Source organism: Dendropsophus ebraccatus, chromosome 4 (genome assembly GCF_027789765.1).
Source record: "Dendropsophus ebraccatus isolate aDenEbr1 chromosome 4, aDenEbr1.pat, whole genome shotgun sequence".
Taxonomy (NCBI): Eukaryota; Metazoa; Chordata; class Amphibia; order Anura; family Hylidae; genus Dendropsophus; species Dendropsophus ebraccatus.
Window position 1 is genome coordinate 127,272,501 of NC_091457.1, and position 13,588 is coordinate 127,286,088.

General features: G+C 42.0%; 1 protein-coding gene across 1 annotated transcript in view; it reads left to right on the forward strand.

The window, feature by feature from the left end:
- Positions 1–13,588, forward strand: part of CFAP20DC (CFAP20 domain containing) — a 286,194-nt gene that overhangs the window by 244,076 nt on the left and 28,530 nt on the right. The window contains exon 16 of the mRNA XM_069968793.1: positions 1,711–1,772. Coding sequence (XP_069824894.1) covers positions 1,711–1,772 — 62 coding nt within the window. The remainder of the gene's footprint in view (positions 1–1,710; positions 1,773–13,588) is intronic.

Here is a 13,588-nt window from a genome sequence, read left to right on the forward strand (position 1 = left end):
GTATCTCCTACTGCAGACCTTAAGTGGCCAATAGTGTATGTGAGTGAATGGCAGAATCTGACAGCTCACTGCCCCACCATAGTATTTATCTGCATCTATGCAGTAAGAAGTTGCAGTTGCACCCTGAATGACAGTGGCCCTAACTGGGGGCCCAATTTATGACTTCATGTATGGCTGTGATGATAAAATTCCTTTCTGGATTTATTTGAGAAGAAATTCCCTTGGCTTTATGTTTCTACCATTTCAATGTAATTAGTATTGAACAGAGAAGCGGGATCTCATTACACTTAAGTAAATGTCAGAATTCACTAGAGTTTTTAGGACTAGTAAGTAAAGGACAGTTCGGTGTACACAAAAGTTAGAAGCTGGCAAACACAAGAAATTGTCCCTTAGACAATGTCCTATAGGATTTCAAGCCATTAGGTTTTATATACAATTTTAGAGCATTAGTGTCATTTCAAGTAACTTTTGACACATCCTCAGACACCACTCCAAAGAAATACCAGCCTTCAGTTGTCACAGTTGTCACACAGTGCATCCCTCTATCTACAGTACCTGGCACTTTGGTATTTTCCCCTGTGATCTGATGGTCTTTCTTTTTGTTTGGTTATGTCATCAGACATGTCAAAAGTTATTGATTTCACCAGGACTTACTCCTAAGACCCATTGTGATTCTGACATACAGATGGAGGGAGTACAGAGCAGTGCGCTCCACAGCTGGCTGTCAGGGAGATCTGACTCTCATAGACTCTAATGAAGCAAACAAGTCAGATTTGATTGACAGATTGGGACTGTGACACTATGTCGCCCACTAGCCTTAGCTGTATCTTGGGATCTCTATGGGTCGGGGAGTGAGACTCCATGTGATAAGTGACCGCTTACTTGCCAAAGGACATGTCAAAGTTTCTTGAAATGACAATGATGCTTTAAAGAGGACACACCGCCGCACCTGGCCTGTCTGTTTTGCAATGCCCATGAATAATCTTTTTTTTATAGTTATGTGATGTGCTGTTCCTGTGCTATTTTGCCATAGAAATCCTCTCCAGCTCTGGATAGCTCCTGTCTCGGCCAAAGATGTCAGCAGAGAGCACTTATCTGAATAAAAATAAAACATTTCCCATAGCACATACAGCAGCAGATATGTATGGGAAGACTTGAGATTTTTAAATAGAAGTAAATTACAAATCAATATAACTTTCTGACACCAGTTGATTTGAAAGAAGAGAAAAGATGGCAACCCCTTTAACCAACTGGCTGTTACTAAATGGGGGCATGCCCCTACATTATCCAATTTAAGCTGATGCCAGACTATAAAGGGACATGCCAGTTGGCTAATGAGGCATAGATTTCTAGTAGTGAGTATTAGTAATGTATAGAGATGAGCGAACCTCGAGCATGCTCGAGTCCATCCGAACCCGAACTTTCGGCATTTGATTAGCGGTGGCTGCTGAAGTTGGATAAAGCCCTAAGGCTATGTGGAAATCATGGATATAGTCATTGGCTGTATCCATGTTTTCCAGACAACCTTAGAGCTTTATCCAAGTTCAGCAGCCCCAGCTAATCAAATGCCAAATGTTCGGGTTCGGATAGACTCGAACTCGAACCCGAACCCGGTTCGCTCATCTCTAGTAATGTATAAAATAATTTTCATGTCATGTAAATTTTTTAAGGTAAATTAATGTACAATTTTCTGATTTTTTTTTTCTACAGCCTGTCAACCAGGGATCTCACTATCAAACTGAAATGAATCCTCTGGCTCAATCCAACCCTCGGTAAGGCTTTTTTTAAATTTGTCAATACTACCTTCCTTGTGTCATCCTTGGCAATGGACCACCAGTGCCTTGTGGGAAATAAGGCCCTAAAGGTACTGCGGATATATTAACAAGTATGCTGCTCCAGAAAATATAGTAAGGCCTGGATTTCCTGAAGATTTAAAACTATTGCAATGTAATATTGTATCGACCAAGTCCCAAAGTAGGACAAAAATTCCTTGGTACCACTAAATTGCACCAATGAAAACTAGATATCATCACATAAAAAATAAGCCCTCACACAAGTACATTGACAGATAATGAAAAACGTTATGTGTTAAATTATTAAGAGCTGTGTTTAATACGCTTGCATTTGCCCTAAAGTTTTGCTTGCATCTGCTCTGTCAGATTTATTGAAAGCCACATGCCTCTCAATAAATCCATTGCATCTGAGCCTGCCCCACTTGATGAATACATGTTGGACCCTGGAAAAGCAATATTCTGTGTCAAGTTTTTAAGACAACATTGTATACAAACATTTTATACAAAGATTCAAGACTACATTATATGCCAGCATTCTAAGCCAGCAGTCCATGCCTACATTCTTTGTGAACATTCTAAGCCTACATTCTATGTCAACATTCTAAGCCTACATTCTATGTCAACATTCTAAGCCTACATTCTATGTCAACATTCTAAGCCTACATTCTATGTCAACATTATACTGTATGTCAACGTTCTAAGCCTACATCCAGGGGCGTAACTAGAAATGGCTGGGCCCCATAGCAAACTTTTGATTGCCCCCCCCCCCCCGACTGACCACTAAACGGTCAAGTAAAGTCATAACTACATAACTGCTAGCTCTGCTCAGGAGTGCTTGCAGTTAAAGGGACATTTGCAAAACCCAGGAGACCAGCAGGGCCACCCGGTGCTGCAAATGATGACGGCTCAGGGGGCCCAGTGTATTGCAGGAGCAGGCCATGGGGTCCCCTGATGCGGCGGGCCCCATAGCAGCCGCTATGGCTGCTATAGTGGTAGTTACGCCCCTGCCTACATCATATGCCAACATTATGGGGCACATTTACAAATGTGCGCTCCTGGTGTACTACATAGAAAAGGGGGAGATTCGCCTCTTTTCTGTGTTGTAGAAGGTGGGGGGTGAGGATGCATCAAGGTGGGGATTAGGCTTGCCCTCCTCCCGCACCTGATTTATCATGATTTACACCCATTTGCAGGTGTGCATACCTACATTCTATTCCAACATTATATGTCAACATTCTGTGCCAACAATGTAAGCCAACATTCCAAGCCTATAATATATGTCAACATTATATACCAAGATTCATAGCATACAATTTATGTGAACATTCTATGCCACCATTCTAAACCTACATTTACTGCCAATATAGAATAATGTAAGTTAGTCTGAATCAGGTTCTGATGTATGGCATACAGTACTCCACTTTACCACACCTTTGGCCACCAGATAGATGCCTTGCTACCTCCAAAAATTCAGATTTTCAATAATTATTCGAGGAGGCAAGGGAGGGCATGTAATAAAAAGATGTCAGTAGCTTTCATTATTGTCAGGGAGCACCGCCTCCCACTAGGTGTCCCCCTAGGCAATGGACCACCAGTGCCTAGTGAGAAATATGGCCCTTGAAGTACTGTATATATGTTAACAAGTTTACTGTTCCTGGTAATACTAAGGCCATGTTCACACATTCAAGATACTGTCCGGATTTAGTTGACCGGAATCTATCAAGATTGAGAACTATTGCAATGTATTATTGCATCGCTCAAAGGATGAAGGGTCAAGTCCTACATTCTCACAAATGAAAAAAAAAAAAAAAAAAGCTATTGAGGTATTAGAACCGCAATTTTTGTCTTGTTCTAGCTTTGTAATATTTGAATACCCCTTTAAGGGTTTGATGCATATATACAGTATTTTCCTGTGTATAAGACTACTTTTTAACCCAGGAAATTCTTCTCAAAAGTCAGAGGTCATCTTATACGCCGGGTGTAGTCTTATAGGGCGGGTGCTGATAAAATTGGGGACCAGACTGGAGAATCTGCGATCCCCTGGTACGGTGGGGGGAGCTCAAACACGGCCATATCCCTGCCGCATGCGGCAATTGCATGAAGGGCGGAGCAAGCTGCAGGCATCCTGGGTATGGAAAGAAGAGATACGGTAGAGTGGCGCTGTGCCTAGAAAAACACATCTTACCTGTCTGGCCACCCTTGTATCCTACCGGTATTACTGTCCCTCCTTCTCTGCCTCTCAGATCTTGCTGCTGTCTGATGTTTTTTATAAATTTTTATTGGTGTGTGTTGGAAGAGGGGTAGTCTTATACAACGAGTATATCCCAAACTCTGTATTTTAACTAGAAAAGTTGGGGGTTGTCTTATACGCCCAGTTGTCTTATACGCCATAAGGCTATGTTCACATGCTGTGAACATCCGGCCGTTCCGTGACCCGGAACGGTACCGGCCGGGTGATCTTTCCGCCCGCGGAGCTCTGATGCGGGCGCATCAGCGCGCGCCCGCATCAGAGCTTCCCATAGCCCACAGTAAAGCAAGCGGCCGGGGCCGCTTGCTTCACTGTGTGAACTGACAGGTGAATTCCGGACGCAGAAAACTGACCTGTCAGTTTTTTCCGGCATCGCATGGGATCCCGGCTGGAGTGCATACGATGTGTGTACGCTCCGGCCAGGATCCCATTGAACATAAGGCTATGTTTCACCCCTCAAAACGACGGCCGTAGTTCTGCGGTGAGAACTACGGCCGTGGTTTTACGTAGTGTGAACATAGCCTAAAATATGGTAGATAGTAGAAATAGATGCCCAATCAGGATACCCCTTTATATTTAGAGCCAATAGCTAATAACCATGGCCCTTGCTGTAATAGACTACAGGCAACCATTGTCTTCTCATATATGCTTAGTTATTTATCCGATATCTGTTGAATTTGGGGGGGGGGATATCAATTCAACTATCAATTTTAAAACATTATGAGCATTTTTGTATCTATGTTGGTTGCTTTCCATTTTAGCTATATACAATTTTAGGGAACTGTTATTCCGTTTCTAGTCATGTTCCAATGAGGATAAGGTCTGATGACCAAATTACCCATTAGAATACAGTATCTGTGCAATGACCCCCAGTCTTCTCCTATCTAGTAAATTATTCCTTTGTTCCACATACTGCGGAAAGTGTGACACAGGCTGTGACCCTTATTTATAATAGATTAAAGGAAATCAATTTATTTTTGTGTTTAATATTTAGTTTACCTACAATGTTAAATGTCACATTTTCTTCAAAGAAAGCTTCAAAACGTGTCTGCTCCGTCCCGCTTCATTAGGTGAGCTGCCTGGGGGTGCTGGTGGAATCTTAAATATATTTAATTAACCGGCAACATTTAGAATTCAGAAACAACAAGCTGCTTCTTAAGTAGAAATGGACGGCTAGCGAGTCCTCCTCTCCGGGCAATAATAACACTTTGTTTATCAGAATATGTGCCCATCCGTCCTACATGGCCCATGACAATGTGCTTTACAATAAAAGGGATATTTACAAAAGTGGGTCAATAGAATGAAAATCTGAAAGTCAGCTAGCTTTTTATAGTGACTGTGCAGCTTCACATACCTGCTTCTATTCAGGTAGATTTATGGCCTCTTCATGTTAAGCAGGCAAACAAAGGACCAGCTTATAGTCTATTATTCATTAAAGCGACTCTGTGCCTACAATTACCCCACCCCCCCAAAACCACTTGTACCTTGGGATAGCTGCTTTTAATCCAAGATCTGTCCTGGGGTCCGCTCGGCAGGTGATGCAGTTATTGTCCTTAAAAATAACTTTTAGGGTACGTTCACACCTACCGGATCCGCAGCGGATTTAGCGACTTAGCAGCAAAATCCGCTGCTGATCCGGTACTGTGAATTTGAATGGGTCCCATGGGACCCGGCCCCTTTAACCCCCGCGTCGCCAGTCAAAAGCATTCCCGCCCGCAGCCTGCAGCCCTGGTGCCCCGTCCGCACGCACCGCCGGCCGCCCCGAGCATACATTACCAGCTTGGTGCCGCAGCTTGATTCAGGCTCCCGGCTTCCCTCGATCCCCTTCAGCCAATCAGGGCTGCCGTGCTCTGATTGGCTGAAGAGGAAAGAGGGGAACCGGGAGCCTGAATCAAGCCATGGCACCGAGCTGGTAATGTATGCTCGGGGCGGCCGGCGGGCAGACGGGGGGCTGCGGGCGGGCAGGCTTTCAGCAGAAAAGCACAGGCAGGCGGGCGGGTTTTGGGCAGAAAAGCACAGGAATGGCCATTACATGTAAATTTTTCATATACTGCGCCCCCTGCTGGATCCTGCAGGTATAGACTGGGGAGTTGTGACGTCACCTTTTTTTAGAGAAATTGAAACTTGCCTGATCTAGTAAATTGAGGGAAATAGTACTATATGTGCATTTCCCATAATTAGTGTATATTAGGAAATTGTCTAACTTTGCCTATGTAATAACATATTTAAAGGAAACCTGTCACCCCCCGTGCCGGGGTGACAGGCTCCCGACCCCCCGTTAGAGCCCCCTATACTCACCTAATCCCGCTGGGTCCCGCTTCTGGAGGTGGTCGGGTGACGGAGATCTCAGCCGCTGCAGCCCGGCGCGCGCGCTGAGAGATGAGTCCAACGCTCATAGAGAATGACGGAGCGCTGGACTCTCCTGTCATTCTCTATGGGTGTTGGACTCATCTCTCCGGGCTGCAGCGGCTGAGATCTTCATCACCCGACCACCTCCAGAAGCGGGACCCGGCGGGATTAGGTGAGTATAGGGGGCTCTAACGGGGGGTCGGGATCCTGTCACCCCGGCACGGGGGGTGACAGGTTCCCTTTAAAAAAAATTGGCCGGAGTTGTCCCTTAACTAAAAAAGTTGTTATGCTCAGTTTCTTTTTAGGAAGATCACTTGTCTAAACTCTACTTCATGGATTTTCTCTTTTCACTACAGTGTATATATAATTCTGCCGTTGTATATACACATGGCCTAACAAAGCCACTGTCTTCTAGGATTTAAAGCTATTTACGGTCCACATATTTTGATTACTTTAATGTCTTGGGCCTTATAAACGTCCGCATCATATCCGAATAGCTTCTTGTGTTTGTTTCTGCATGTGCTCATTACAAGTATGCCATTCTCTTTATATCTCGTTTCCCTGATTTATGGTTTTTAGTGCTGATATGTCGGCTCTTAATAAACAAATGGTAATAACATTGCTCTCTTGTGAGGTTGTTCACTTCTATCGTATAGCAGGTCTGTATCATAACTTGTACCATTGATATTGCTATATAGTGTAATTAATGGGAAATCCATAGATATAGAGGTAGATTGCAAGGTTAGGTATACCATATAACATGGAAATTGTGTGGGGAAAAAAAGTATAAACTTGTAGAAAGTATTAGAAAAACTGACCAAAAGAGGTTAGATCTGTCCTGTACTATTCACATTGCCCACTAGAGGTCAGTACAAGTGACCACTCAAGCTATTACAGAAGGACCATGTCATTTTACAGCGTGTTGTGAAAACTAAAAGCTGCAGATTTATTTCTTAATTATGGTCCTTTTATATAGGGAAATACATGGACTATAATTAATGTATAGGAAGTTGAGCTGTGCTCATTTCTTTCATTTTCCAATTGCCAATTATCGGTAGAGGTTTGAACAAAGGATCCATCTTGTTGAGTGCTCATTCACACCCTCCTCGCACTGACATACATATGCTTACACAAGGAGATGCGCTGCCAACCATCATTTTAATCTCACATAAAAGATATGATCAGCTAACAAACAAGTGTTTGTCGGCTAATCGCTGGGTGTTTACACTGGCCAGTGATTGAGAATGAGCATTCATGGGAACGTAGTCATTGGCTTGTATGTGGTGATTATCAGGCAAACTGATGACAAACAGTGACAGAGATCATCTGATGGGGAACAAACACTTGTGTATTGACTGATTGCATCTGTTATGCGGGCCTAACAATCATCAGGGGATGTGCTGCCCAAAATGATGGAAGTGAATGGCCACATAAACAATACAGTGTTCATGTAGAAAGCTGTTCACCCCCATGTATTGCTCTATCTAAAGGGCACCTATAAATTACATGTACATAGTCCATCAGCGTTTATATCAGGCATCTATTTGTTTTAAAAACCTTTAATATTGAACCTGAGCGTGCAGCATTTGGTTACTAGTGTTACAGGTTCGTAGTTGGCGTGGGCAGAGCGGTTACCATATCGTTGTCTGTCTGGCTGACTTGTTGTCCTGTTCTAGTCTCTCGCTACATGTATTCAATATACTTGAGGTATTCTCCATTTTTTATGAATTTTACTTTTTATGCGTATTTATGCACTGTTGCACTTTTAACTTAGGCTGGGTTCACACTACGTATATTTGAGGCTGTATGTTTGAGGCTGTATAGCAACCAAAACAAGGAGTGGATCAAAAAAACACAGAAAGGCTATGTTCACATAATGTTGTAATTGAGTGGATGGCCGTCATTTAATGGCAAATATGTGCTGTTATTTTAAAACAACGGCTGTTGTAATGAAATAATGGAAGTTATTTACCGTTATATGGCGCCATCCACTCAATTTCAACATTGTGTGGACAGAGCCTTTCTGTGTTTTCAATCCACTCCTGGTTTTGGTTGCTATGAGGACCTGACATGAGGACCAAATACTGCCTCAAATATACATAGTGTGAACCCAGCCTCATGAGGTATACCTGTAACATTTATATGTTCATTGTTTATTACATGTAGGAAGAATACTGCATTGCATACTGTTATTTATTTACAGGGTTGTTGTCCTGGAGTCCTTTCTTTTGTTGTTTGTCGGGACTCCTTGTTGTGTCTGTATCTCATTTGTCTGTATTTCTTTGATGTTGTGCTTCATTGACCCGAATGTTTGGGTCTCTTATTTTTCATATACCAATAAAAAGCATTCTATATTTTTTTTCTTAAAAACTTATTTTCTTTAGTTCTATATTTGATTACCAGTGGCTAAAGAAATTGGAGGCAGCCCTAGAAAGTCCTGGAAAACATAGCTACAGCCTATGGCCTATGGCTGTATCCATTTTTTCCAGGCTGCCTTAGGGCCGCCTCCAACTTCTTCAGCCACTGGTAATTAAAGTCCCACCAACTTGGAAATCTGCAGGCAGGTGAGGGTGGGTGTGAAAATAACTAACAAGTTAACTCACCCGTGCCTCATAGCGCCGCCGGGGTCCCATACACTGACGCTGGGCGGGCACAGCAACACTTTACCGTATCTCTTTTTTCCATACCCTGGACAGCTGCAGCTCGCTCTGCCCTTCATACGGTCACCCCATACAGCAGGGATGCAGATGTTTTTTAGCTCCCTCCACCGCATGTGGCGACCGCAGATTCTCCTGTCCGGTTCGGAAGTTTTTCAGCACCTGCCCTATAGGACGACACCCGGCATATAAGACGACCCCTGACTTTTGAGAAGATTTTTCAGGGTTAAAAAGTAGTCTTACACGCAGGAAAATAAAGTATATATTATTCAATAGCCTCTTCCTCTGTTTTCTGTGCTTCTAGTCATTCCTAGATAACAGCTTCATTCTCAGCACTCGCTCCGAGCAGTTTAATGATATCAATTATATACATTTGTGCCCTTCTGGGGTCAGATTATTGTGAGCTTTGACCTGACTAATCTCCAGGCTTTTCACTGTAAACAATATCTTATGTACAGATAACAATTTCATGTATTCCCAGTGTAATTGCTAAATTGCAGATCATAAGGTTGGATTCACTTCTGTTTTTAGTGAGTTATCCGAGAGGCTGTCGGCACAAAGCTGCTAAAAGCTACCTGTGTAATAGGGGTTTACAATAAAAAAAACTCTAAAACTGAGTGCACATTTATTCAGATGAGCAAATACGGTGTATGGCTATATACCATGTGCCCAATAGAGCAAAGTCCTGAGGGTCTAATCTGTAGAAGACTGCTAAAATATGAAAAACAATTAAAGAGGTATTCTCATCTCAACTAACATAGTTATACTACTAAGGCTTATCAGGTTAAAGAGAAATTGCTGATATCTCTCTGTAGCTGCGTACCTCATCTTCCCGGCGTTAGTCTTCTTTTCTTTGTAGGTCCAAACAGTGCACTAGGTGGCCGAGGAACGCCCCCAGTGCTCCTAACAAGCTCATTTACATATTTATTTTTGATTAAAGTTCTTGAAAACAGCACGAACGACAAAGAAAAGAAGACCAGCACTGGAAAGATGAGGTACACGGCTGCAGATAAATATTAGCAGGTTTGTTTGCACAACCCTGCTGACAATTTCCTTTTAAATATGTTTGCAAATACAATTTGGCAAGCTTTTCGTGATATGTGGCTTTTTCCCTCCCATTGTTGACAGCTCATTGTCTAGGTTACACCACTCTGCTCTAAAAGCAGTGGTCAGACTGGTGTATGTTTAGCTATAATGTAGATGGACAACGAGATGTATATATACTGTACAATAATCTAAATATGTATGCTATAGGTAATATATATGTAGCCAACATCTTTATGTGGTTATGTTTTTACAAGCAAAAAAGCTAAGAAGGCATAAAGTCAATAGAGGTCCAAACTCTAGCTAAGCATCGTACAGTCCTTATAACTTGTGTGTTAAGGTCAGCTGATCTTAGCTCAGCCAGTGGCATATGGGACCTGACCTCTTATATCCTATTGTTAACCTTTTACTTTCATGCCCATGCAGTCAGAAAATACCTTGTGTTGCAAACACCATAGTTCAGTCCCAACACACCTTGGTTCAGTCCAAGCATAGGATTAGCACTGGATCTTGCCCTCTGGTTGACTAATGGTGCAGCCTTTTTTTTTTACTTTTCAGGTCAGGTCAATGTTTTCAACTTAAATTTTTATTAAACCACAGTTTTCTATAAAGAACTGTAATATAATAAAAATTGGCTACATACTGTGCAGATCCCATGCCCCCATAGGAATATGCATGCATTGTGTAAGTGGAGATTTGTGCACACTTGAGCTTTGCAAGTGACCCTGTAAGTTCTCTTTCATATTAACACAACAGAGTGAGCCAGGGTGAAATCTGCCAGTCTCCACTCTGCTTTTATGTTTCTCACTTCTACAATGGCATCTCCCGCTGATTTCCAAGTGATTGATAAAGTTAATACTCAGCTGCTGTTTCATTTCTACCTTTCATCCGCCCCACTTGTGGGTGAGTGTTCAGAGAACCTAATGAACGCTCTTTGTTATAGTCTGCAGGACTGTGATTATAGGTGAACTTCAAGACAGTGTGAAAAACTACTTTCTACTTATTTCTCTGTAAAATTTATTGGCTTTGTCAGACGACTGGTTAACACATAAATCAAATTGGGTTTAATATGTTTTGTTAAATTAAGCAGAAAAGCACCCTTGGCTTCCTGATCGAATTTACTTAAAGAAAGGGAAAAAGTCATGGAAGTTAAGGTGGTCATACGCAATGTTTTATTTAACTCAGCTTGATGCTTTTGGTAAGGGCCAGGTGCGGGGTGACGATGCTCCGTAGTGAACCGAATTAGAGGAAATCCCTTATTATGTAATCTGAAGAGATCACAGGTAGACCTCACTATGTACAGCAAAAAACAGCACATGTGCTCAGGGAGATCAGTAAAAAAAAAATCCAACTAAGTACTCACTCAAGAGTCGCCATTCATGCACTGCCCCCTAGAAATTTAAATATGAAAAAAAAGGATTCCGTGGAGCCTCAGTGAGAGTCTCAAAACATGGAAATAGCCAGATATCCCTCCAGGGAAGGAACATCTTTTGCCAAGGGGTGCCTCCAAGTGGGGAGATTACCAAACCACACTGATACGTTTCCCCTTAAGTCCCACTTGGTTGTGAGTATTGGAACATAAATAGGGAAATACCAGGGTGGCCTCTTTTGGGTCAAAGTCTAACTTTGTGACATGACAAGGATTTACCAAAGCCAGGCATCCATACAGAGACAGCAGTTTCAGGGTATTTGCCCCTCGTCAGTGTGGAGCAGAATTCTGGGTAACGGGGGCAATGAAAAGTAGACCAACAAAACACAGCAATCACTGAGCTTAGAGAGGTCAGTGAAAAAATCCAATGAAGTTCTTACTCAAGAGTCTCCATTGATACACTGCCCCTTATAAATTTAAACATGCAAAATGGGGTCCGTGGAGCCTCAGTTGCGAGTCTCAAAACACAGCAATAGCCAGATATCCCTTCAGGGACGGGAAGCCTGTTGCCAAGTGGGGAGAACACCAAACCAACCTGATACGTAGCCCCTTAGATCCTAATCATTCATGAGTTTTGGAGCATAAATGTACAGGCAGCTTAGGGCAATCCCAAAGGAATTTATATGTAGATATACAACTAGTCACAAGATGAAAACCTTATAAAAAGCCAGGTTTAATATATTGTATATGCATAAAACAACATCTTTGGCCAATAATGTTTCAAAGCCAAAGCATCATTAAAGACCTTGTTGGAAAAGAACACTGACAAACATCTTTTTTGGTCATCACAGTGCACAGGCCCCAGTGGAATGGATAAAAACAACTCCCATGGCCAATAACATGTCACAAACACATTATCACTCAATATGTTACAAGATGGAAACTGAACGATCTTATCTGACTGTACATTTGTCATCTTAGAACCAGAAATCCCATTGCAAGCCATTAAAGGGAATGTGTCATCAGAAAATGACTAGTGTGCCATGCCTTTGTCCATTGGGCTTGCTGTCAAGCATATCTCTAAATGCTATAAAAATCAGTTAAGGCTACCTTGTTGCTCCAGAGAAAGGCTATAACCCTGATGAGGTAGATGCCAACTTCCCCATGACAGGAGCAATTCATAAATTTCTTCCAGACTCCGAACTCCGGCAATCAGAATAAATCCCTGGATCTTCATTCCACCTTAAGCATCTAGTAAGCATCATTTTAATATTATATTTTTCAAGAAAAGCATCTAGGCCCCTCTTCTACTCAGTTATCAGTTATCACAACATCATCTGGCAAAAAGTTCCATAGTCCTACTGCTTTTACAGTAAAGAATCCCCATCTGTGATGATCATGTGGTCTGACTGCTGATTTGTATATAGGTAAAACTATTTTCTTTAGGTTTAGTCCTTCTTGGATTGTTGTTTTCTAAATCACAGACCCATGGTAAGGTGTATGATCAGAAACCCAGCTAAAAACAAGATAGCTTGTAAGTACAGCTATAGGAGTCAAGTCAAATAATAGATATAACCCATTATCACAATATGGACAATAATACAGTATCAAAATTATAAAATGAAACCTGTCTAAGCCTTTCTTGAGTTTGGAAACTTTGCCCTCACCTTATCTTGGCACTTTTCTGTATTCCTTTTCACATTGAGACAGTTTTGCCAAAGCCATCTAAGACATGCCCACTTTTACTACAGTTCTTTCTTTTCTGCCAAGCCATGCCTTCTTCTAGAAGGTCGCACATGCTCTGTACAGACTGAGTTATCACTAGAGATGAGCAAGCATGCTCTATCGGGTATAGTATTCGCTTGAATATCGGACTATTTGTAAGTACACAATATAGTCAAGCGAGTACTGCAGGCTGCTCAGGTGTTTGTTAACAAAAAGCTTGTTAAAAGTGTTAAGGCAGTGGAAATGGATAATGCATTTCCACAGCCTTAATAAAGTATACCTTTCACAATCAATGGAGGTTACCTGGTTAATCTGAAAGTACCAGTCTGAAAGTACCATTCTGATTGTGAAAAGGTATTCTTAAAACGACATGGGGAGAGGGAGCGGGGAAGGAATACTAACT